This window comes from Crocodylus siamensis, chromosome 2, assembly GCF_052110815.1.
Source record: "Crocodylus siamensis isolate JL-2025a chromosome 2, ASM5211081v1, whole genome shotgun sequence".
NCBI lineage: Eukaryota > Metazoa > Chordata > Crocodylia > Crocodylidae > Crocodylus > Crocodylus siamensis.
The window spans coordinates 96877924-96903928 of NC_143396.1; the positions used below are offsets into that span (position 1 = coordinate 96877924).

The following is a 26005-nucleotide window of genomic DNA, read 5'->3' on the forward strand; positions in this document are numbered from 1 at the left end:
CTGGTGCTGCATCAGGGGCATTCAGCCTTATTCAAACAAAGATCAGAGACCCTGATGACTGATTTTACCTGGATGTTTTCAAAGCTCTTTACATTGCTCAAATTACCAGTAAGACATAAGAAAAGAAAAGCTTAACACTTGTGACATCTTGGGTACCTATCTACATATTTTAAGTTGTCTTTACAGTATATTTCACACATTTTAAAAGGGAGAAAGCATTTGGAATGTTCATATTTATGACAAATGGATCGAAAGTGTAAAATCAAAATAGGTTTTATTAGACGGAAAATATGAATATAAGCTTTTTCATATATTCATAGATATTAGGGCCAGAAGGGACTTCACTAGGTCATCAAGTGACCAGCCCTGGGCACCAATCCCCTGCCCTGGGCAGGAAAGAGTGCTGGAGTCAGACAACCCCAGCTAGGTGCTTGTCCAGTTTCCTCTTGAAGACCCCCAAGGTAGGGGAGAACACCACCTTTTTCTTTCTTCACTGTCCCCTTCCACATGGGAGCATCCACATTTTATGCATGTTGTGGGAATTTCAAGTCAAATTTTTACAAAACATGGCTCTTGCAACTATCCCAGAAAGCTCTGGCAAGGCAGCTTAGTTTGGTTTTTCAGCACCTATGTTATTGTAGTCCTGGGCTTTTCTTGATCATAAATGGTTACAGGCTACACTCTGCCATAGTACAAGGATCCCCAACACATTATTCATGGGTAGCATATTGCCTGTGAGACCCTCTGACATTGCTTGCAGCCACATAAAAAAATTTGGGAACCACTGTCATATAGTATGTTCACTTTGTTATATAAAGAGTAAGGTAGTTAACAGGCGGTAATCTTCAAACTCAATTTTCTTGTCAGATAAGCTGAACTCTAAATGTAGATCTCCAAATAAAATTGCCATCAGTTCCCCTCTTCTCCTACAAATATTTTTACAAGTTCCTTTCTTGTTTATGTGTCAAATGATGTCAGTTGTACCATTATACCAATCTCATTCTAGTTCTTAATATTAAGGTGTGGCTTTCAAAGATACTCATACTTAGTACATCGTGGAACACTATAAATGGAGTAATGTATCTAAACAAAGGACCAGATCCTATTATATCTAGTAAGACTTTAAGTGAACTTCTTTTCCACCTTGAAAAAAATGCATACGTTTGTAACACACCATCATCTTTGTTTCAAGACTAAGTAAAAAATAAATCAGTAAAGAGGAGAATCTATCCACTTTTGTATTAGCTGTTTTTCAGATACCCAAGCAGGGTAGGATAAGATTTCACTTAGATGCCTAAATCCACTTTGGCGTATAGTAGTTAGCATAGTTTATGAGCCAAAGCAGCATCTTAACCTGGTTTCTTAATATGTAAGAACATCTATTTAAAACTTCCTAGGAAATTCTGACCCTCTTTTTTTGCAAATGACTTTCCTCCGCTGCCTGTTACTGTAATTGTTGACATAGGCACAATGGTAAGTGGACAATAGCAGCACATTGGTTCCGACTGTCATGTTTTAATGAGAGTTCTGACTGAAGAAGGACTGCTGTATTTGCCTTACAGTATTTTAAAGGTATATTATGAGTACACATGCATGTGTATATATTAGCAAAGAGATACAGAATTACAAGAACAGATTTGTAGAACTCTCCAGAATTATGTGCGTGTCAAAGAAAAAAAGGGTGTGTAGTACAAAGAACCTGAGGAAACAAAACATAAATGACAAATAATACTTTAGAAATTAGTACAATACTAAATTTAGGAATGGGGATGCATTTTTAGTGAAACTGGATTTTAAAAAAGGTAGCCATTGGTTAATATTTTTATAGTTCCTAAATGATAGATCTGCTGAAGATATGAAGGGTGTTTTCTTTGCAGAGAAATCTACTTGAATGCCAATTTAATGATTACTACCGGTTTATGGAATTTTGATGTGCATTTGGTACTGATTTACACCAGTGTTTTCAAGGCTGCCAACAAGCAAATCCAGAATGGCAGGGAGCCAAAATTCCAGAACAGACAACTGTCTTTCATTTTATAGCTTATGCATTTTGATCTTAATATGATTTTCCACTAACAAGTTCTGTATCTCCTCCAAAGTGCTAAAATTCATGTGCAGCATGGCAAGTAACATAGCTTGTTTGAGGCAAGTTTAATAGTAAACTCTTGATAAATTATACAAATTACACTGTTTACTTAGGAAGAAAACAGTTATGTTAAAAGAACTGATAAAAGATTTATTGCAGACACTTGCATTCTACGTTCACATTCTTAAGCTCAACCATACATGAGACGGCAGTATCTTAGCATAATGTTGTTCCGTCTTAGATATAATATTAATAAAGGTGTAAATTAGAAAGAAAAGGTCATTGGAAAAATTCAATGAAGCACAAAATATCTTGGACCTGTTATCTCTTGAGCACAGCATGCATATGACAAAGAAGATGTAAGCAGTATTGAATCCTTTCAAAAAGGCATTGAAAAAGCTGTCGCTGTGGAAAGCAGGAAGGCACTACAAGGACGAGATAATTGGTTTGCTCATTTTTCAGGTGAAATGTAGGAAAAGTGGCATGAATTCTGAAAACAAAGTGCCATAGTTGGGACCAAACCTATAACTTATTATTTCCTTTACTATGAGAAAGGTTTTAAAAGGAGCAAATTAAACCTTCTCTTGAGACAACTCTCAAGCTATGAGGTCATTGGGAAACTGCAGGTGACTGTGGACCTTGTGGAATCAACTAGTGGTTAAATTAATATAAGCCCCACCACTGCATGCTATAACTATGATTAACTGCACAATTAATTTAGACCAGCAACATGTGCAAATTAACTATCATGCCATAACAAGCTCCAACCAGTTATAAAATTATTGCTGGAAAAGGTGTATTAACCTTACAGGTTGTTGTTATTCAGCTTTAAGTTGCATGTGTAACAGTATCTGGCTCTGCAGGTGGGAGGTTGCAGCTGACCAGGCTCCCAGCTACAGGGGTGCCCCATGCACAGCCAGGACTGGGAGTTCTATAACGGAGGGGACTCTCAGCCCCAGCAGCACGGGGCAGCTGCAGACTCTGGATCCCAGCAGGGCACCATGGGATCAGGCTCCCCCTGAATGTGTGGCATGCCAGGAGGCACAATTTTGTGGACCATGCATTAGACCCCATTGTGCCTTTACCTTTCACATGTAGGTCGGGGGGGGAGGGGCTAAGATTTCTTTATATGGTTGTTACATTGACAACATGCACATTATTGAAGCTGTCTACCCTACAGTACAGTTTGTAGCAGCATCTGCCTATGCGGCTGGAAGCGTACAGTGTGGTGTGCTATCCCCTTATAGATTCACCTGGGAGCTATTATAAATATATTGCCCAATCATTTACTATATTGCCATACTGGTTTCATTCAATGTAACAAAACACAGAATTTTCAATTGTACATGCATGACTGATAATGACAGCAATCTAGCATAAAGCGGCTCAGTAGAGGTAATATTTTGAGTGGAATGCTATTAAACATGGTGCACTGGAGAGTCTGTTTAGATTCACAATCAAATCAATGGAGCATTTCTGCTTTTTATTTCTCTGATCTGTTTCAGTTGTACTGTGTCTTCCTAGATTCAGGACTTCAAATCTATTTTTCACATTTTGACTTGTCTACCTATTTCTGTGTATACCACCAACTGTCACTATGCATAAGAGAAATCTTTCATATCTCTGTCAATCAATCTGGCATGCTTACTGATGTGCTCTGTGTATCCAAACTTGTTTCAGACTTTATCAGTTAATTCATTTTCCACATACACTCCTGCTGGTCGCTCAGCTAAACTAGTGCCCTATCTGAATGTCACTAGCTTTTTTGAAGATTTCTGGAGCTAATCTTATTCCAGCAGCAACAGTGATAGTAGCAAAGAAAAATTTCTACTGCCTAAGTACCTAGGCAATACTGTTTTCTTAGCTTTCACTTCATATTTTCTAATGTGAATGATCAAACACGTACACGCTAAATAAAATGTTTATTTTCCCATTGACCATCCATGCCTGAAGATGGCTTCCAGAATATGAATTAAAATGTTCACTCCTCCTTCTTCAGAGCTATTGTGAGTTTGGGGTTTTAAAGTAATATTAATTAAACAGTTGAGCATACAGATAATGCAGTAAGATGTAACATTAAAATCTCCTGAAACTGTTACTGTATATAACTGAACCCCAAAATGAACATATTTCATTATAATAGCAATTGCTTCATGTACCAAAATCAGACTGAACAGGTAGCAGACATTTTAATCTTAACAGGCAAAAGATACGTTTATGTGGATAACTTTTAAACTATAGTAGAAAAAATATATAACATTAATTTTAAAATATTGTTATTTTAGCTATGCAATTACATAGGTTGTTAGCATAACATTTAGTTTTGCTTAGTTTTTATATACATACATTTCCATTGATACACAGTTCATAAATTAATTTTGCCGAGTTAGTTGCAAAAAGTAACTACAGTACAAAGCAAAAGCCAAAACTATTTGGTGTGAAAGTTCATAAATTAACCTTGAAATGTCAATAACAAGACATGCATCTTGTGACAATACAAAATGGAAAAATATACTCTGCCGTCCTTAGAAAGAAATCTAAGGATGTAACCCTGAGGCGGTCAATCTAGTGACCCAAAGCATTCTCAGATAATGGCCCATATTCAGATACTAATTTGAAGTGACTTTTTTCCTTTGCTTCCCCATTCCTGGCATAGGCTTTGGCTGATTCTAATTTTTTTTCTTGTAAACATTTGATGTTGCCCACAAACTCTTATAATATATCTCTACTACATGTTGCCACATAGCATAGAGATTCCAAAACTAAGTTGGCTTCTAAAGCAGTTTAGCCATGCCAGTATGGTCTCCATATAGGCTAATTTACTGTGACAAGATGAAGGTAAATTGGTTTGTGTAGAACTTCATTTAAAACTACCTTGAGTGTTTCTCTTTCTGGAATGTAGACATACAACAGTATTTTATTTATAGGTAATTTATGAGTGACTCCATCTGTATGCAGAAAGAATCCACATTTGTGTGATTCTGGGGAAAACCACTGAAAAATCATAACACATGATATATCTGCTGATCCCAAAAGACTGGACACCTTGACAGGACTATGCCAGTCATGTACTTTGCAGGCCATGTATTTGTACAGTTATTTCCTGTATTTCACTTCTATTTAATGTGATGCAAAATAAGTACCGATGACTTTTATATATACATTGAGGGAGCTAGATGTCAGTGTAGAACTACTTTGTGTATATTTTGTTTAGTTTGATCCAGTACGCACACACATACACATACACACAGATAAACACAAGAGGCATGTGTACATGTGTGTATGTCTGGGTACACATACATATACAAAATGTGATGTGTATATGGTACTTGTAACAAGCTAGGCTATGTTCTCTGGCCCAGCTGACATGCTAAGTGAGGCAGCACAGATGACTTTATGGGACCTTTATACTTCTTCAGTCCCAATACTTAATGGGACCAAGTCACCTTCTGACAGAATTCAGAGGAAGTAGACTGCTTTTATTTTACACCTTGTTTCCCATATCCCCAAGGGGATGATCAAGTAGCCACATTCCCAGTCAGATATAGTGGCTTCTTGGGAACATTCATAAGACCAAAGAGAGGGCAACAAAGAAGCTGCTAGATCAACCCTAAATCAAGTGTGATTCCTTTACACAAATGGAGTCTGCAGGTAGCTGGCAGAGTCTCCTTTCTAGTGGCAAAGATCTACAGCTAGGGCTACAGTCAAATCCTAACCCAGAGTATACGTATTAAATGGCACCCTGACCAGTAACCAGCATTTGAAATTAAGATCTTCCACAATAAATCATTAATTACAATATACCGTTACAGAGATCTCTCCTGATAAAACAAAGTAGTCAGTCAAACTCACTATATGATACTTAGGTATATGTACCTGCTTCAGAAACCATGGAAATTGAGAGATGGAATAAGATAAGTAAGGGGAAAACCTTACAGGTCTAGAGTATATTTTTGAAGAACAGGGTAAGTAGTTAGAAAATTGAAAACTAAATTACCTATTACATTTTATATCATAAAAACAGAATGAAAATACGGATGATGTAGCTGACATGCATGTTTTTCTTGCTAAGCAGTAGCAAAGCATACTTTAAGTCAGATGTCCCTTTCATGTTTTATCAGTGATTGATAATCTACACTTGAACTTCTTCCTCTGCAGCAAGTTCATGAGTTGGCCCAGTCAGACATATTTCAATCAGTTCTACATCTGACACTACTGGAGAAATTGCAGGAGTCTGCATGGTAAGTAAAGAAAGAGAAGGAGAAAAACTGGGGGTCATAGCTGGTGCAGGGCATTTAATATTATGGAGGAGAACAGGAGAGCGAGGATAGTTTTTAAATGTCTGCCCTGGTATTATATTTGGCATTCGTGGTGGTACTGTCCTTATGCCAGGCTGAGCTACTGACGTGATCAAGGGAGGTGGGAAAATAAAAGATTTCTTCTCGTTGGGAAAGCTATGAATTTGTAAATTTTCATCTTTCAGTTTTGCAATATCATTAAACACAGAGGCAAAAGGCTGAAATCTGGGCTCCCAACTGAGCAAGTAATCCCAGTTATTACTGCCTTGGAGATCCTCGTCAGAGGCTACAAGGGTCGCAAGTGATCCACATTGGGAGTCCTGATGACCGGAGATGAAGATATATTCTCTTGTAACATCTGTCATTATGTGTTTCTCTTGTATCCCTATTTTTTTAAGCGTTTGAGACACCATTTTCTTATGGGTATAGTTTGTGTCACAGCGTTCTCTGCCACCTTCATCCTTGTCGGCATGGATGCTCTCTGCACTCTGAGTGGCAACCACTACATCAGTTTCTCCAGATTGACAGGACAGTTGGTCAGAATCCGTTGGAATTCCCGAGTCTGGCACACGTGATCCTCGTTCACTTAAGGCTGAGCCAGAACTTGCTCGAAAAGGGTGCTCATTAATCCTTTTGATTTCCTCGTCTTCGGCAGTTACCCCTTCTGCTGAACCATGGCCACTTGAGTCTGAGAGCCTGCAGGGATTACCAATATCCTTCTTTTCTCTGATGCCTACCAAGCTCAACCATTCTGTTATTGAACCCATGGGAAGTATACTTCTCTCAGTTTCCTGTATTTTCTGGCAGTCCTTAGAGAGATTATCTTTGCTGGTCAAATTAAAATCAGCAGCTGATGAAGATGTTTCTTTTTTCATGCAGGACTTCATCATGTCTTTTCGTTTGTATCTCAGAATAAGTGCAATAAGACTGATGGTAAGAAGCAGGAATACCACAAAGGAGACAGTAAGGCTAACAGATAGGCTGTATGCAGATATAACAGAATAGCTCTCAGGAGAGTTGGAAACATTTACTAATACGCTACATACAGTAGACTTAGAGCCAAGTTTTGGGCTGTGTGCTCTTATTAAGAATTCAAGGGTGCCATCTTTCCTTTGGTTATTGCTTTTCTTTTGGTGAAGTGTTCTAGTCAAGTAAATATTTCCATTAGTCTGATTCACAGAAAAGAACTCAGAAAACTTCAGCAGGGAATAATGAATAATTCCATCCAGTCCGCCATCATTATCTGATGCTACCACTTTGCCAACCAATTGACCTGCTTCATTTTTTTCAGGAAGATCAAAAAAATATTGATTTTGGGTAAAAACAGGATCAAACTCATCTGTCCCATCAACATCCACCTGAACTGTTAGGGTAGCTATTGAGTCACCTTTGTCTTTTGCCTGGGCTATGAAACAGTATTTATTTTGACTTTCATAGTCAAGTATTTGTTTTGTATGGATATCTCCTGTCAAAGGATCTATGAAAAACATGTCATGATCTCGAGGAATTCCACGATTGGTCAAACATGAAGATTGGATGGAGTAAGAAAGATGTCCATAGGGACCTGTATCAAGATCCAGTGCATTAACTGTGCACACAGAAGAAAAGGGAGGAAGATTTTCGCTGATAACACAGTTCAGACTTGGAAACAAAAACAGTGGGGCATAATCATTGTCATCCAGGATTTTAAGGAAAAGAACCGAAAAAGCCACATTTTTTACACTGATACCTCCATCAGAGGCTAGAACAGTCAAAGTGAATGTCATAGTATCCTCATAATCCAAGCTTCTAATCAAATCTACAGAGCCAGTTTTTCCATCTAATCGAAAGAGGCCTTTCTCATTTCCAGAGATTATGTTATAAGTGATTTCAGCATTGGTTCCAGCATCTGAGTCATTGGCTGAGACCATAATAATACGACTACCTACTGGGATACTTTCTTTGACATGAATGTGATACTCCAGACTACTAAATATTGGAGGATTATCATTAATATCTAGTACAGTTATCAATACGGTAGCAGTAGATTTCAAAGAAGGTGTTCCATGGTCAAAAGCAAGAATGACCAAACTGTGAGAAGAAGCTGTTTCCCTATCCAGTCTCCTACTCAAAACAAGATTGCCAACCAACTTGTAAGATGTTTCTGATTTACTGACACTTGTTTCCACATGGAATTGATTATCAGCATTGCCACTGATAACAGAATATTCAATGTATGCATTGTCATGCTCCCAATCATAGTCAATGGCTGAAAATGTAAGAAGTGTTTTTCCAACTGTGGCATCTTCACTCACGCTGAGATTATATAGTACCATGGTAAACTGAGGAGCATAGTTATTTACATCCTGTACCTGTATCTCCACTGAAGTAACAGCAGTCAAAGCAGGGTTTCCACTGTCTTTGGCTTCAATAAGAAGCTGAATAACTGAATTTTTGCCTGAGTATGTCACTGGTTGGGTAGTGAATATTGAGCCTGAAAATAAAATAAAATATAATAAGTAAAGCCACAATAATTAAAGTACCTACAGCCAATAGGAGCCTATGTTGTACAGACACATTTGAAGAGCCAATCAGATGTGTGTGTGTTACATGAGAAGAAATTAAATTTCTTAAAATTGCAAGGTCAAGCATTCTATCATTATAGTGCCATCTCTCTGAGGCTAGGGATTCACTAGACAAGGACTCTGTCCTGGGGCTGAACAAAGTCCCAGCATACTCAGGCAAAGGGTGACATGTGCTCTGGAAATGCAACAATGAGATGCCTCTACTATGAGGAATCTGAGATGATACTTGCTAGTGCTCTTAGCTCCAAGCATTTCTTTCTCATGACCCTACTCTTCAGCCTGCCTCTGTGATCAGAGTGAGAGGATATTTGTCTTGAGCAAGCAGCCAGTTCCTGGAACTGCGGAGACTAATGATGTCATTACGAGTTCGCTGAGGTTCTCTACAACAGCTAGCCTTGCAAGCAGCAGGCAACATTAATGGGGTCTCAGTCCATTCCCTGCATCTTAGGACACTTCTCTAGTAAGCAGTTCTTCTTGGTGAACTGTGTATTCTGTTCACTGGCAGTACTGTGAGATTCTTTACCTAGTTTATTTGGGTGCACTGTGCATCTGTCTATTTTAATTTTGAATTTAATTCCACCTGAAGTCCTTGGATGACTTAGGTTTTCATTTTGTGTTTTCACATCACTTGTGTCTATTGTGAGTGACATTGCTTCAATGTTTTAATTGGGGGTGCACTTTCTTCATTGTTTTCAACCTGCAGAATTTTTGTCTCTTGTCTAGCTGCATTGTGTGCTTGGCAGTTTTGACCTGGAGGTTTTAGTTCGCATCTCTTTTTTCATTTTATTTATCTCAGTTTTATCTTCATTTTATTTTGCTTTGTTTGCATCTTGGTGCTTGTAATTTATTTTACTCATATTTCCCATTGAATTCAGTCTCTTGCCTGTCAACCTGCTAAGTGTATGCAAAAAGGGAACTGACTCCTAGAAAAATGTTTTCCTTGAAGAACTAAAGAAGAAAATTCAGTTCATGCAATGCATGACTCAAAGCCCCATTGCTCCAAGTAGGAAGAAGGCCATGCATTGCTACAGATAACCTGCTCTCTAACGCCTATGAAGCTCTTCAGGGACTAAGCAGAATCTAAGTTAATCACATTCACTGACTCACAACTGAGCAAGTTGCTTACTCACTAAGGACCATTAAGTCCAGTGGGAGACAAATGACTCAATAAACTGGTCATAAAAAGGCATGCAAAAGGCCTCACCTACCCAATTCATGTATAGCCCCTCAAAGGCTAAGAAATAAAACCACTCGTATTCAATGGCTCACAACTGAGCAAACTGCCTACCTACTAAGGACCCTAAAAGGTCAATAGGAGTTCAAAGGCCTTGCCTTCCCCTCCTCAAAAAACCCTCCAGAAATCATGACAGGAATCAATGAGACAACTGAAAAGCGTAAAATATTTAATGTTCTCGGACAGGAACAGAGAGCAGCAGCAGCTACCTTGGTGGAAGCAAAGTGCAACGTGCACTTTGGAAAAGCAGCACATGGAAGGCTCTGAAAGTCAACTCCTAGTCTGAAGACATCTGCACATGTGTTGGCAGGCAATTAATCACCACATGTGCCAACAATGTAAGCACATACTCCATCCCTAATTTCCCTAGGTTCCCTAAAGCCAGGAACCATACTGCTTATTGGGAGGCATTCAAGCTATGGGGATCACTTACAGGGTCCAAGACTGTGCTGGATACACTCCATGAAAAAAACCTCACCTCTGTCCCCACACACTTTGTGGACAGCACCAAAGGCCACTATTATGTGCAGTGTTTCCACTGTTGGCATGCAGACGATTTGGGAGGCAGTGTTCTATTTATTCCCTTTGGTCTCTCAAATGTACATTCAGTCACTATTCTGAAAATACTGACAGTATATGTGAATGTTATGTATGCCTCCACATTGTCTGGGTTTGACTTTTTCAGCCACAAAAGGACAAAGTAGGTAGGATACTTCAGATATTAGGTGAGAATTTGCACCCTGCTGATGACTATGCCATTGGGAAAGAATAACTTTGTAGATTGTTCAAGCAAGAAAATGCCAAAACCCCCAAATCCCATAGCATCATGCACATTGCAGGTGCTATCAAAATCTGTGCACAAGAATCTTCTTGTGATCCACCAGGTCATGCAGCACCAACAAGTGGTACCCCTTATGGTAGAGAAGATTTTACTTGCTGCTAAGTCAGCGCTATGGTTTCTTCTAGCATCTAGGGGTGGTAAATATCTCATAGGAACCCCATCCTCTGAAAAGCACTGGCATATACCTGGTGCCAAAAACCTATAAGTAATTTTTTCAGTGTGGCACTGCCTCCACAAATATCACCTTGACAGTTAACCTGTTTTCAACAAGTTAGTCACAGGGTGCATCTACACAAGACGTTTACTGGGGAACTGCCTTATTAACTGCCCAGTAAACATCTCAGTGTCTACGTGTGCACTCCTATTAGGGCATATGAAACTAGTAAACTCTGGAGCAGGCAAGTACTTGTAAATACAAGTACTCACCTGCTCTGGATTTTTTTTCATGCGCAGCAGCACATGTAAATACACTGCTCAGCTGCCTAGGGCATAAGGGTGCTCCAGTGCAGGGGCTGCCTGCCAGCTTGATCCATGCTGAAGCACCCTTGTGCCCCAGCCAGTGCCTTTGCAGCATGTTGATCCTAGTCAGAGCAGTCTTGGGCTGCTCTGACTGGGCTCAGTGCGCTGTGCACAAATAAGCTCTGGAGCAATGTATTCCAGAATTTATTTGCAGTTTCTTCTGACAATCCTGACCCTCCCCATCCTTCTATCAGTCCAATTACCCTCTTTTCACCCAGTTCTAGACTCAGCTCCTCATGTTTCTGACTTCAGCATAAGTCTCCTTACCAAACAACATCTAGTGTCACTCCTCTAGATTCCAGACTCCAGTCCATGTCCTTCCCCTCTCCCATAATGTCCTTCCCAGCCAGAGCCAGCTGTTTTCTTTTCTGAATCCTCATTAAACTTAAGAGACTGTCCTTAGATCCTTATTCCATTTTCTTTGCCCAATTACTTCTAGTTCTTGCTTCACACTTTAACAACAGGAAAATGTTTTATATGTAATCAAATATATACTTAAATATATAATAGTTTATGTAAAATATACTGTGTATTATATATTCCTGTTGTTGTTACACATAAATAGAGAGAGAGGGAAAGTGGTAAATGAAGAATGTATTCATTTATTTAGTAGATGTATAGCTTACCCAGCCTGAGAGGCTCACAGTGGCAGATAAATGGTGAACTTCCTTGCACGAAAACACAATAGAATTATGTGAGGCACTTGTATATAGATATTTTTATGTACTGCCATTATCCAAACACTAGCACTCAAAAAAAATGCTCATGAATAGTAATAATTTATATGAATGTTCTCAAACTGAATAATAACTGTGCTCTGTTTTCTAATCTGATAATTTCTAATGGGCATATTAATAATTCCTTAAAATATTGGCAACAATTATCTATATGTTAAGATATGTACAACAAATTTTAGGTCAGAACTGATTAGAAGAATTAGATGGTGGTTGCTGAAAAAAATGATGTGTGTCACAAAAGTCTTACATTATGGCTGCCTCTACACAAGATGCTGATTACACTGTCATTACTGCACAGTCATTTAGTACTTGTATAGACAGTCAGCGTCTCATACAGACATGGCTCCTAAAGCCTAATTTTCAATTCGACTTCAGATTACTGCATTACACAAGTCATAACATAATTATTCAATACATAAGACTTAAGCAAACCAACTACATGAGTCTTATTATAGTAGCAGCAAGTATAACCTGTTATCAAATACACATAAACATTATTTTAACTGAAACAAAATGAAACCTAACACAAGTTACAGTAGATTTCCAGTTAAATCACAATAAAGAATAGTTTCTATAGGATGTTGTAACTCTCTGCTTTGCACTTTGCTGCTGTAGCAGAGTAGAGAGAGTGGGAGGAGGAAAATCTACGTTCTTTCCCTTCCCCTTAATATATGGAAGTCAAGTGTGGACTCTGAGGAACAACTGTGGGAACCTGAAACAAAAAGTGTTATGAACCAAGATGCCATGAGGTTTTCAGCTCTCATGAACATTGTGAAAGTCACTGTTGCGCTGTGACTCATGCATAACTGATACAGGATGAAAGTTACCAAAGACATCTAAAATTCAGTGACCAGAAAAAATTTATACAATATGTCCTCATTTCCTAACAAACCATATAACAGACTCACCATTTTTGTAATCAATTGAAAATCCCTCATCAGAAGACAGAATTTTGTAGCAAATAATTCCATTGTGCTCTGAATCTCTATCTATAGCAGAGATCATCAAAACAGTGGTATTTGCAGGTGTGAGTTCAGGTACTGTTACCTGGAATGTAAACAGCAGTATGAGTTACATATAAAATCTTGTAAATAGCAAGGTACCTTTTTAAAAGTTTGATTATTGAAAACTAATACAGTTCTCAGCTTTGGGAAAAGTTTCACCTGATTTCTTTCACCTGAGAAGAAAATGTAGAAACTGACACATTATAAATAATGCAAGAAATGCACCCAAGGTAAAGAATGAACTTGGTGATTAATAGATCCATTCAGTAGAGATTTCATTTCTGAGTGAAATAATGTATTGAGTCAGATATACATTTACTGAAATAAGGTAATGTATATTGTAGCTAAAACTAACACTTCTCCTTTCTTTCAGTTGCAACATATTTTCAGTTCAGGACTAGAATTTGGAGGCCTGTTCTGAAGTCTCTGTTTACCTTTGAAGATTCTTATATACTCTAAAAATCCAAGTGTCATTATGAATGTTATAATTTAATTTAAATTATAACGTTATAATTTAAGTTTTATGCCTCTTTCTTTTTTCCAGAATCTAGGAAATCAGGAAACAAATTTCTTTTTTAAAGAGCTTTAAGTATGTGAAGCCCAGATTTGTTATTTTTGTGATCAAAATTTTCTGGCCCCTTTTAAATCAGATTTCAGACATGAATATGATACAACAGTTACCTATGTCATGACTCCAAAAGATAAGCATCTAGTTTGCATTATTAGTACATGAGTTGCATTTGCATTAAGTTAAATGCATATTTAGGATAAATATGAAAATATGTGAGAGCACAATAAAATTTCTGTGCTGTGAATAGGGAATTAGATATGCCTTTCTACTTTAGGTAAAAGTGAGCTAAGAAAATGTTTGGACGAGAAACTCAGCTGGTTTATATTATCAGAGCCAATGAAGCAAGGCTGATTTACATTGGTTAATAATCTTGCCTGTAATGCCTATACCAATCTGCACAAATATTCTTAGTACTAGTACATAACATTTGCCTATACCATTTTCCAAAACCAGAAAACATGAGAGATAGGGGAGGCTTAAAGGCCAGATCCAAAACAAACACCTAAGCATATAAAATGTAGGCACCTAAATTCATGTGAATGATCCACAAAAGCCCCACCTAATCACTTACAGTGCCTCTACAAATGCAATTAATGTGACTGAATATACTCCGGCTCAATATGAGCCCGAGTAAACTAATTCTGGCATCACCATCTCCACATGCATTTAAGCACAGTAATTTACTGCACTGCCAGATACCACTAATGGGACTATCCAGCAGCACACTAAATTAGTCTACTGCATCCTAATTGCTGTGCACATGTAGATGGTGATGCTCTACTGCATAGCAAATTAGTCTGCTGCACAGTAAAACATCTCATGTAGATGCACTCTTAGCTGCCTAAGCTTTGGCCAATAAAGTTATCACATTTTCTTGCACAAAATACATTGCAGAATAAGATACAAATATTGTTTTTTTTAAAGGCATAATGAACCCTCTCCTACCCCCACCAATTTTTCCTTGTAGTAAGTAACTGAGTAGCAGCAGCTAGGGAACTAGGCTTGCTCACTGTTCTGCTCCCTGTGGATTGCAGACTTAACTTTTGCTGCTAAGCATCAGAAACCACTCTTACCATATTTCTCACATATAATGAGCTCTCCAATTTCAAGCAGCTGTATTTTTTGAGGAAAAGTGCAGGATGTACATGAGAAACTACGACATTTAGGCAACTAAATTTCTAATATTGCAAATGCCCAGAGGCACTTCCATCTTGGCTGAACTGAGTATCTTCACGCCCACTTTCTATTAAGAACCTGTCTGAGGTTTTACACTAAGCACAGCAACCATTGACAAATTACTTAAACATCATAGTGGTGGACCTTTATGTAGTAACCCAGTAATTAAAGTATTCACCCAAGTGGGAGACCCAGATTATAAGTCCTCATCTAACCTATATTTCTCCACTCCCAAAAGAGTGCCCTATCTACCAGGCTACAGGCAAAGGTAGGAGTATCCTGCACAGCTCCTGTTGGAGATGAGCAATTGTAAAGCCAAGAATGCAAGATTCATGGGGCCAGAGAGACAGCAAGCAAGTGAGCAAGAGCAAGCATGACAGCAGCCCAGTGAAGTATGCACTCCGCAGAGGAGGAAAAGTCCAGAGTTCCTGTCCCTGCTCCTCATGCTATGCTTTTTATCCACTGGATGTTTAATGTAAAATTCATAAGAAGTTTTAGCAAGCATGAATCAGAGCCCAAGTTTCCCGTTATACAAGGCAGGGGTCTCATCACTGGGCTAGTTATACTCAATCTCACTCTTTCTGTGGTCCTGTGAATCTGACATTCTTGGCTACACAGTGACACAACTTCAATAGGAGAGGACTAGACTGCCCGTCCATCTTATGTCAGCTCCTTCCCTACATGAGCTTAAATTCTGGCACACTGGAGAGGGACTAGAAGAATCAAGTTCTCCCTAGATAAGTACTCTAATCACTAGATTATTATGAAAAAGGTGGCCGGTGGCAGCATCTCTTTTTTGTGTTGTAAGAGTGATCTAGTCTGTCCTACTTAAAGGGATGACTTATGTGCTTAAGTCCGTAAAATGATTCTAAATTGTGAATCCCTATGCCATGTACGTGCTGCTACAGAAAAGTGGTAGAAGGGAGCTGGTATTTCAGCCACGTTCCTCTGACACTTCTTAACGGTTGGCTCAGGCATTCTGTACTCAGAGAACTGGCTTTTGTGAATTCTATTCTTAGGCACCTAACTTTCCCCATATATTGTATATGGTACTGTAAAAGGATAGGGAAGCTTTACTTGTGTTTGTGAATCTAGGAAATGGGCACCTAAAAGTTAGACATAGTCTCATTCAGCTTTGCCATGCTTGTGTGCATCTACACAAGGCATCTTAATGTGCAGCAGACTGCTGTACTGCACATTAGCGTGTCACGGTAAAAATTATGCTTGTGTGTTAATGCACAGTAGAATTAGTCTACTGTGCATTAAGCATCACAAAAAGTTTGCCTTTGCTACTGAGCATTAGCACAGCTACTGTGTCTTTATCTAGTACCTCATATTAGAGGTACTCAACTTAATGTGCAGTAGCAAAGGCACACTGATGAATGTGTAGACACACCCCTTAAGTCTCATATCTAGGCCTAGGGAACTAAGGCCCCTGGCAGAGGTTACACTTGAGATGTGATTCACCAGTTAATTGTGGTTTAAATTGCAACCTGGTCACATGTTCAGGCAATTAATGATGCAATAAAACAGGAAATAAGCCACAATATTATTCCACAAAATATGCATAATACCATATTTACTTGAATATGAGGTTTATCTCCCTCCCAATCAGCAAGAAGAAAAAAAGCCCCTCATTTTATATTCACATACCAGCAACCCTGCCCCTCTGGCCCTCCCATTAACTATACTGGCTATCATTTAACTGCTGTCAGAAGCAGCATGGGCTCAGTCATGGAAACCTACTATGAAGTTGACTGAATGCTGCCCATGCTGAGCATGCCCATAAAACACATGGCCTATACTGGGCAAACACACTGCGCTTTTTTTTTTTTTTTTGCACCAGTCCTGGAAGCACTGCTATACCAGGTCAATGCATGGAGTGGATGGAGCAAGCTCCGGTTCCACCACCCAACACCAAAAAGAATCTGCTCAATATAGACCTCCTGTGGAGGACATATCAGAGGGCCAAAAGCCCCACCTACGTGGTCACGCTGCTTCCCCTGCCAGGCAAACACACTGCTAGGAACCTACCACAAAAATAGATTAGTGAAGCCATCTGAATAAGACATAATGCCCATTGTACCCAGTCCCCCTCAGTGCTCTTTTTCAAGTCATGGTGAGCCATTACATCAAATATATTTTGATTTCCTCTTCATTCCCGCAGCTGAACGTGCCTTTCTTTCCCATTTCCAGTGATGCATGTTTCTTCACAAGCCTTAAATTGTTTGGTAAATATCACCAAGCTTCTACGTTGCTGAGAGGCTCTGTTCCTCTCTCTCTTAGCCTGTCATACGAGATTAATGTGGCCACTATTTTCTTGCTGTAGCAGCAGGAGGGAGATTAATTCAAGACAACATTCCAATAATTAGATTCTACATCCAGAAAATTGTAACAAATTTATACATTTTCCATATACAGAATCTAATTACTCGAGGATAACCTTATATTCAAGGTTGTAAATACAATAATTTTGTGGCTGGTTTCCATTGTGCCTTACGTTGAACAATGGAAACCAGCCAAAAAACACATCAGGGGTCTCAATTGGTCCAGGTGCAGTCTCCACTGGTCAGCAATTGGCTGATTGCTGGCTGGATCCACAACAGCACTGGAGCCAGTCCTGCCTGGTGCAGTCCGAATCAGTCAGCAATCAGCTGATCATTGGTTGGCTGGGACCACCCTGAAGCCACCTGGAGATTCAGTGATGTCCTGGTCCACCTAACAATCAGCAGATTGTCAGGCACCAAGTTCGGGTCCAAGGATGATGACCCCCTTGCACTAACAAGTAGAATACTTTTTGGATCTGATCCATGATCCCAAAATTGCAAAGACACTTTTTTCTATTCAAATCCAGTATAAAATAGCATCAGCTGGATAGTATTGTCATCTGGTGCTGTGTGGCAGCCCATGGTGGCTGAGTGTCATGGTCTCAAAAAAGTGCCTTGTGCATTGCTACTTATATCATAAAAGCAGTTAACTCTAACTGGCACCTCTATAGAAATATAGTTCTGTCAACACTGAGCTTAAGGAATGAATGAGTACAAAAACTGAACATACTCTTAGTGCTACAAAAAGGACCAGTAAATAAGAGTTGAAATACATGAGAAAGAGAGCATGTAGAAACTTGCACTGCTACTAATGATGCAGCACTGACAGACAGAAATTCCTTCTTCAGGGTATTCAAATGCATCTTTCAAGAGCACAAAAAGGACGTTTCAAGGGTGATATGTGTGTGTGTGCATGTATATATATGACCATTTAGTGACATATTTAAATTCTACAGATTTGCCAGATTCTTACCTGGTATGAGTCCTGAGTAAACACTGGTGGATTATCATTGACATCCAAAATATGAATAGTGAGCTGTGCTTCTGTTTCATATATGGAATCTGAAACTCTGATCCACAACTCATACTGAGCAGCTTCTTCAAAATCCAATGGCTCCACAAGTGTGATTACTCCAGTGTACTGATTGATAGCAAATTTAATTGCAGGATTAGCATTGTCACTAAAACTATAGAGAAGAGCTGGGCTTAAATCCATATCATTTGCTAATACCTGAGTAACAGAGAAACCAAGTGGGGCATCTGAAACAACAATGTTCAAAATAGTGATCAGTTATTTAAAAAGCATAGGGTAGATAGATATTGCATAAGCTTGAGAGTGTGCAGAGGAGAGCCATGCTCATGATCAGAGGTCAGGAAAACAGACCTTATGATGAGAGGCTGAGAGCCATGGGGCTATTCAGCCTGGAAGAGCACAGGCTCAGGGGTGATCTGGTGGCCGCCTATAAGTTTATCAGGTGCTCGTCAGGATCTGGGGGAACATCTGTTCACCAGAGCCCCCCAAGGGTTGACAAGATCGAATGGTCACAAACTGCACTGTGACCAATTCAGGCTGGACTTAAGAAAGAACTTCTTCACTGTCCCAGCCCCCAAGTTTTGAACCACCTCCAGTTGCTTGAACCAACCACTCTGAACACCTTCAAGACACATTTGGATGCTTATCTTGCTGGGATCCTATGATCCCTCCTGACTTCCTGCCCCTGGGGCAGGGGGCTGGACTCAATGATCCTCCGGGGTCCCTTCCAGCCCAAATGTCTATGAAATCTATGAAATATTTAATCTATTTTCAATCTTCATATGTAAATTTTAGCACAGGTTAGTTGTATATCCTAGAATAAATGCAAGATCCAGGCATAGAAGGTGCAATAACCCTGGTTCAGTCTTTAGAAATCTCTGTCAATTTGCAGTTTACTATAGACTGCCATATAAAATACAGTTATGCAGGAAGGGATCCAGGAGGTGCGGTGGCACAGGGTGCATTTACATGTACCATTGCTATTGCACATTAAGTTTAGTACCTCTAATATGAGATACTCACTATATGCTCAGTAGCCAACACTACTGCGCAGGAGCAAAGGCTTATGGCCTTTTTGTGATGCTTAGTGCACAGTAGATTAATTCTACTGCACATTAGTGCATTAGCACAGCTTTTGTCATGGTGCACTAATGCACAGTAGATTTACTCTACTGCATACCAAGCATCTCATGTAGATGCACTTACTGTCCCATCTCCCTTTGGCTATGTTGCCTTACAGAGTTCCTCATGTGGCATGAATGCTATGAACTTACCTTCTGACCAGGGCCAGCTCCAGCTGCAGTCCCAGCTTTCACACAGAGTCCAGAGCCTGTAAGATGCTACTGCCACCTGTCCCCTCTTTTCCCTTGCTGCTGAATTCAGCAAAGTGGGGGGCATGAAGGAAACAGTACTCACTGGGCTCCAGCCACAGCCTGTTCTGATCAGCTGGTGAGTTCATAAATGTCACAACATGTATGCAGCTTTGGAAGGAGCTGCACTGACATGCTGGTGAACTGAGAGCACATTGTACATGCACTGCACAGCCAAAGACACTGTGGCTGCATGATACAGGATCTGCCCATGCAGCTATGATACCCTGTCAAGCAGTGCTCTGGATGCTGAGTGTCCCTGAAAATAAGGGACTTTACTAAAATGGTCAAACACAGATTTAGTGCTGAATATCAGGCAAATACAGTTGAAAATTCTGACCTAAGTAATTTAGAAATACTAAAATTCCAATGTTTTCATCTTAAGAGTGAATGTTTCTATTACAAATGAGAGAGGAATGTAAAAAATGTCTTAGGAACGTGACAGTGGAATCCAGGAATTATAAAAGAAGATTGTTTTTCTCAATATCTTAAGGTTAGTTTTGTCATGGCTGAGGTTTTTCCAGTGTTATCATTTTGTTACAAAAACCATGAAAGGCAGTCATTCAGTTTAATGTTCCCTAACAGCAATAATACTCTTGCCATACCACCATACTTACTTTCAGAGACCTGTACTTTGCCTGGTACCTGGATAACTGGGGCATTGTCATTAACATCCACCACCTGTATTGTTACTATACATGTAGCAGAAAGTCTGGGGTTTCCTTTGTCAGTGGCTTGTACAACCAACCTAGTATTGAAAGGAAGCCACAGTTGTCATTGTCAGCCAGCAATCACAGACTTGGTCAACAATATTATCAAATGTGCAAAGAAAAATGAAAAATATGAGGACAATACTTAATACTTTCCTTTCTTCTTGGAAGTGTGTTTCCAAAATTGCATTTTAATTTCCAGCATACAAATGAATAACTGGAATTTTTTGGTTTTGGATAGCTTATAAGGACATAGTCCAAGAGGTTCTAGGTGGCAAAGACATACTGGGCTCATATCGAAACCAAGTAACAACTTCCTTAAGAATCTTTGTTTAACTATTGACATTACTTCTAATTGATACTAAGAGCTCACAGTAAACTGTGGCCTTCTCAGAGCTCACTGACTTTAACGGAGCCAAATTTTATCATCAGTGTACTGTCCCATGCAGATGCTTACTACACAAGGAAATGCCTTGAATTTTATTAAAATTACTTTGAATTCCATTTATGTAGATAGATAATAGTGATCCATTCAAGAAAAAAAAATCATACAAAGATTTTGTTTCTTAGAACTAGTTTCTACATCATCAAGAACATATTGCTTATGAGGACTGTGTGAAACAGCACCGTTTTGTTTCAACTGCCATTTCACTGTTTCATTGGGACAGTGTTTAGTTTTGAGTATTGTTTTGTTTCAAAAGCACTGTTCTGTTTCATTTCATTGAAACTGTTTAGCTGTTTTGATGTTTCACCTATAGGCTATAATGGGGAAGCACAAAACTGCCTATACTTTTGTCATTTTTTGGCAGATCTGGATGAAAATAGCAGGGATGGTAGCCCCTTCTGAAGGAATGAAACCTGCCGTGTTTCAAGGAGATAGGTGCAGGGGTTTCTGGGACACTGCACCTCAAAATCTTGATGGCAAAACTCACGTCACGTGCATGTGAAGGCATAGTGGGATGAAAACTGCAGGCATTGTAGCCCCTGATGAGGCCATGAAGCCTGCCAGCTGTCAAGGAAATAGGTGTAGGGGTTTCTGGAAAACTGCACCTCAAACTGCTAACAAGCAAAACTCATGACATGTGTGACACTCTGTGTGTGTGTGTGTGTGTGTGTGTGTGTGTGTGTGTGTGTGTGTGTGTGAAGGCATGCCCTCACTGGTGCTGGGGCCTCTAGACAACATGGCAGTGTGCCTCAATGAGGTCTCCTTCTCCCCTACAGCCTCAGCCTGGTCCACTACTTTAAATGAGAACAGTAATAACTTAGTAAGCAGCACAGTAGCACCAGCAGCATCTCAGGCAGCCAAACTGTGACAGAGCCTTGCTTTCCTTTCCTGCAGAAGGTTCTTCTCCAGTGTGTGTGTTAAGGCACGCCCTCACCATGTCCCTCCCCCTTTTTACCCCTCCCTCTCCTTACTTTCTGTTTCTCTGCAGGCAAGCCTGGCTTCAGCTTCAAAACTCGAAACGTTTTGAAAGTTTCAAAACATTTTGACTGCCCTTGTTTCATTTTGCAGCTGTTTCAAAGCCCTTTGTTTCATTTCGATTTTGCTGTTTCAAGCTCAAAACAAGTCAAAACAACATCGAAACAAAACAGCCGGTGAAATTTCTCATGGCCCTATTGCTTATCATAAGCAATCCAAACCCTGCAGAAGTAGAATTCAGTATTAGATCAAATTTACCTCTGTGGAATGTAGCCAACCTAAGGTAGTTTAGTATCTGCTCTAAAAAATTTTTTAAAAGAGTTGATCAAAAAGTCAATCTAATTAAATGTATAAACATTTTGGAACTAGGAAACATTGAATGTTTATAAAACATAAACATTTTTTGATATACGGTGTTGTCAGTCTTTCTTGCAGATCATTCAAAAAGTGAATTGTTTCTTCTTCTGAGTCACAGTGTTGACTGAAGTGACAACTAAATGGTGACTTTCTTAATATCTATATTACAATATGGAACACCAGTGCTGTAATTTAAGCTGTAGATTCTTGAATCACGCAAACTGTGCTTTGGGTGCTCCTGCGGTTTATGACATCAACAGAATACATAACTTGTTTCACAGGCTTGTATTTAACTGGTGACCATGTATAATTCTGTATAGAAAGCATATTTTGTCTAGCATGAATATCAGCAAGGTACATATGGAAATATTTTACTAAAATAATCACTTTCTAAGGTTTCAGTGAAAAAAAATCTCATAAAAACATCTCAGCCAAGACATTAAAATGAAGTTTCTGTCAGCACTTGTATTACAACTCCCTATTCTGGGGGACTTAGAACTTCTGGGGAAGAAAATATTTGATTTAGCTAAAATAAGCGACTGTTTCCAAATTTTGAAAAAAAAGCAATGATGCCATTTTGAAATTAGAGAAAACATTTTTTAAAACATCTTTTGCTGCTCTTCTAAGTTCTTTCAGTAAAAGAACAATCCATAGTTTATTAAGGGAGAGCATATAAAAACTTCAATTATAACAAAATTTCATTAAAGATGAACTTATTAAATGGTTCAAACTTAAATTTAATAAAAGAAAACTCAGTGTTCAAGATATATGGATATATCATTCTGTTTAGTTATTTAACGCTTCATTAACAGTGAATTGTGTTTCTTCAGAATATTTATTCCAATACTCTTTTAGAATAGTATTTGAGGGAACAAAGCCTATTTAGTTGTCATAGATACACTAAAAATCACAGATGCTTTTGACTTAGGAGAAAAATAAAAATAAACTTCAAATGAAATTTTCTAGACTCCAAACAATAAGTTCACATAAAATACTCCCCACAGGTGTCTATTACTAAATTACACTGACATTTAAAAGCAATCATATTGTGTTGGTCTATATGATTTTCCAAAAACTATTATGGCTCTTAAGAATGATGACTGGATGATGAAAAGTCTGAATCTCCAAAGGAAAGGAAAACTTGCAAGTGACTTAGGCTTAGTTTAAGTGTCTTAGTCACAGTCATATGGAAAAAATCATAATTCTAATGATACAGTATACAGGAATCTAGGTACTTTTCTTTTTAAGACTGTAGTATATAAACTAGATCAGTATGCTAATCATTCAATACGTCTTTACCTTCTCTTCATATAATTATTTGTTTGCTTTGACTTCTAATCATGGTTTAATTTGTAAAAAAATAAAAAGGCATGTTAAGTGGCAAACTTCAGGAGAAATATCAGAAAACTAACAAAGAACAGCTGATAGATGACAATGCTTGTACCCTCCACATGAATTCTAGTTAGTATATGGATAACAGTCCTAGCAAAATTAAAAATAAAATCAACCTTAAGTATCGCATAGAAGATGATTCTGTTTCTAAAGTCAGCAGCACGCTGTGTGTTTATATTGACTTGACTTGCTTTATGCAGAAAACCAGCTGTGGAATTCGTACAAATTAAGCTGAAATCAGGGAAATGTCCTTTTTTCTGAAAAAGGATCACCCCTCCACTCTATGCTCAAATAACATTTCTACCGAAGTGAGAATTTTCCTGAGAGGACAACGCAACTGGATTTCAAGACATTTCCATTTAAGTGTTAAACCATGGAGGAAAAGGACAATAATATGGCAATCTTTTCAGCTCCCAATACTTCAGAAAGCAAAACAAGGCACTTTCTTTAGTGGATGATACAGCTATTCAAAATAAGATCGTGTCTGATATCTGTACTGCGCTTGCCCTTACTAGGATCCAAAAACTCCAATAGTCAATGGCTCCCTGTTGACTGGGGAAAATGTAAGTGGTGATATTCTTCTTTACATTCAATCCACTCATGGTGTCAGAGTGGTCATTTTCTGAAGACAGGCATAATATAATACTACTTTACCTTTCTTGCATGCTTCGATAAGCAGTTGGGGTTCATTCTAGTGAATGACTTGTTCACATTTTCAAGGGTCTACCCTCATCCTTATTACCTAGAAATTTGTGCTGTCTTGCAGAAATAAAAGACTCTGTAAAGCAAGAGGTAGCTAAGAGAAGTTCAGGAATGCCGCATCATCTCAGGACAATGAAATTCAAGCTCTACTTCCAACTTAAAATTATATCACTTAACTCTGAACTCATATCCATAATTTAAAATTCTCTTTTATGTCAAAAATGGTTCTATTTCTTTTCCTATAGGTGAACAAAGAAAGGAGTAAATCTGTTTCAACTGTCGTGGTAGAGTTCCCTCCTCTCCACATGTGGGCACTTGTCATCATGCATAAGGTGCCTGAGAAGATCAGCTACAGTGCTCATCTCTGTGTGTGTTGTAACTGATTTAAGAAAACGATGCTTTTTCTTCAAAAAGGGAACAGTGTCAGAGACTCTACAAAATCAATAATGGACTTTGCTGTCACTATTCATTTTACATGGCAGGCCTTCAGCTATTAAATGATGGGTATGAAACTATAAAAATAGACAGCACAAACATTATCAACTTAAGGTAAATAAAGTGAGGATCAATATGTATTTTATAAAGATGCTGTACCACAAACCTATATGATGAAATGTCTTCATGATTCAGGATTGCATTTGCTGCTAAAATCCCTTGTGCTGAATCAATAAGAAACAGTTTATTTTCATTACCAGATAAAACTGAATATTCAATTTCTCCATTTAGCCCACTGTCAAGGTCAGTTGCAAAAATCTGTTTGGAAATAAAATCCATAATTAGAGATAGCCAACTTCACCTTCTCAAAGAAGAACATTGTATAAGAAATACCCCACCCCCCCAGTTAGTTTCATTTTGGGTACACAAACTAAAAGGAAGTGTCAAATAGTTTACGACCAAAATTTTGTATGCAATTGCCATGGAAGTTACAACAGTCAACTTATTCACAGTCAACCTGTAGGTTGCAATAATCAACCTATTCACAGTCAACCTGTGAACAGAACTGTTTTTGCAAAATAACAAGATTCCATCATCTTGGGTTGGAGCATTCTGCTGAAGATTTCAAAATTCCAAGAAGTAAAGCATTAGGTGACTGAACTAACATATTCTTGTATAATAATTATTTTAATGTTGCTTATGTTATCCCCACTTGTACTTCTTATTGTTGAACTGGAGATATAATGTATATAATCCAGATTAGACCAGAAGTATGCTTCTTTTAATTAGAGGAATATAGGAAGTTTTATCCTCTCAAAAGATTCCCAAGTGTTGCACTGGACTGATTATCTAATGATTTTTTCCCCGTGGCAGACATATATTCCTTTAAATACTATGTCCATTCATTTGCCTAATGGTTTTGCCCTCAGGACAGTTGTTGCTGTCTATTTACTTATCTTTATGGTCTGACTTGCAATGGAAAGGCATTCACTGAGAAAAACATATTCCTTTCTAGCCCAAACCATGCCCCTCTTTAGCTCCGATATAAGCAGGTAAGGAAATATTTTTGGAGACTGGACCCATTCAGAGTAAGAACTGTTTGTACACTTACATTAACATAAGTTAGCTGTTCTTTCACAGTAGGTTTTAGACCAGCAGTGGGCAATTATTTTGGGCAGAGGGCTGCTTACTGAGTTTTGGCAAGCCATTGAGGGCTGCATGACAGGCAG

At 38.7% G+C, this 26005-nt stretch overlaps 1 protein-coding gene and 1 pseudogene across 1 annotated transcript in view; both read right to left on the bottom strand.

Annotated features, from left to right (window-relative positions):
• Positions 1-2206: 2206 nt before the first annotated feature.
• DCHS2 (dachsous cadherin-related 2) overlaps positions 2207-26005 on the bottom strand; it is a 199974-nt gene continuing 176175 nt past the window's right edge. Inside the window, exons 16-20 of the mRNA XM_090036442.1 lie at positions 24943-25094; positions 20378-20508; positions 18331-18617; positions 13188-13326; positions 2207-8857 (exon numbers count right to left, since the gene is read on the bottom strand). Coding sequence (XP_089892568.1) covers positions 6219-8857; positions 13188-13326; positions 18331-18617; positions 20378-20508; positions 24943-25094 — 3348 coding nt within the window. The 3' untranslated portion in view covers positions 2207-6218. The remainder of the gene's footprint in view (positions 8858-13187; positions 13327-18330; positions 18618-20377; positions 20509-24942; positions 25095-26005) is intronic.
• On the bottom strand, positions 16863-17089 carry LOC149870536 (U2 spliceosomal RNA; annotated as a pseudogene).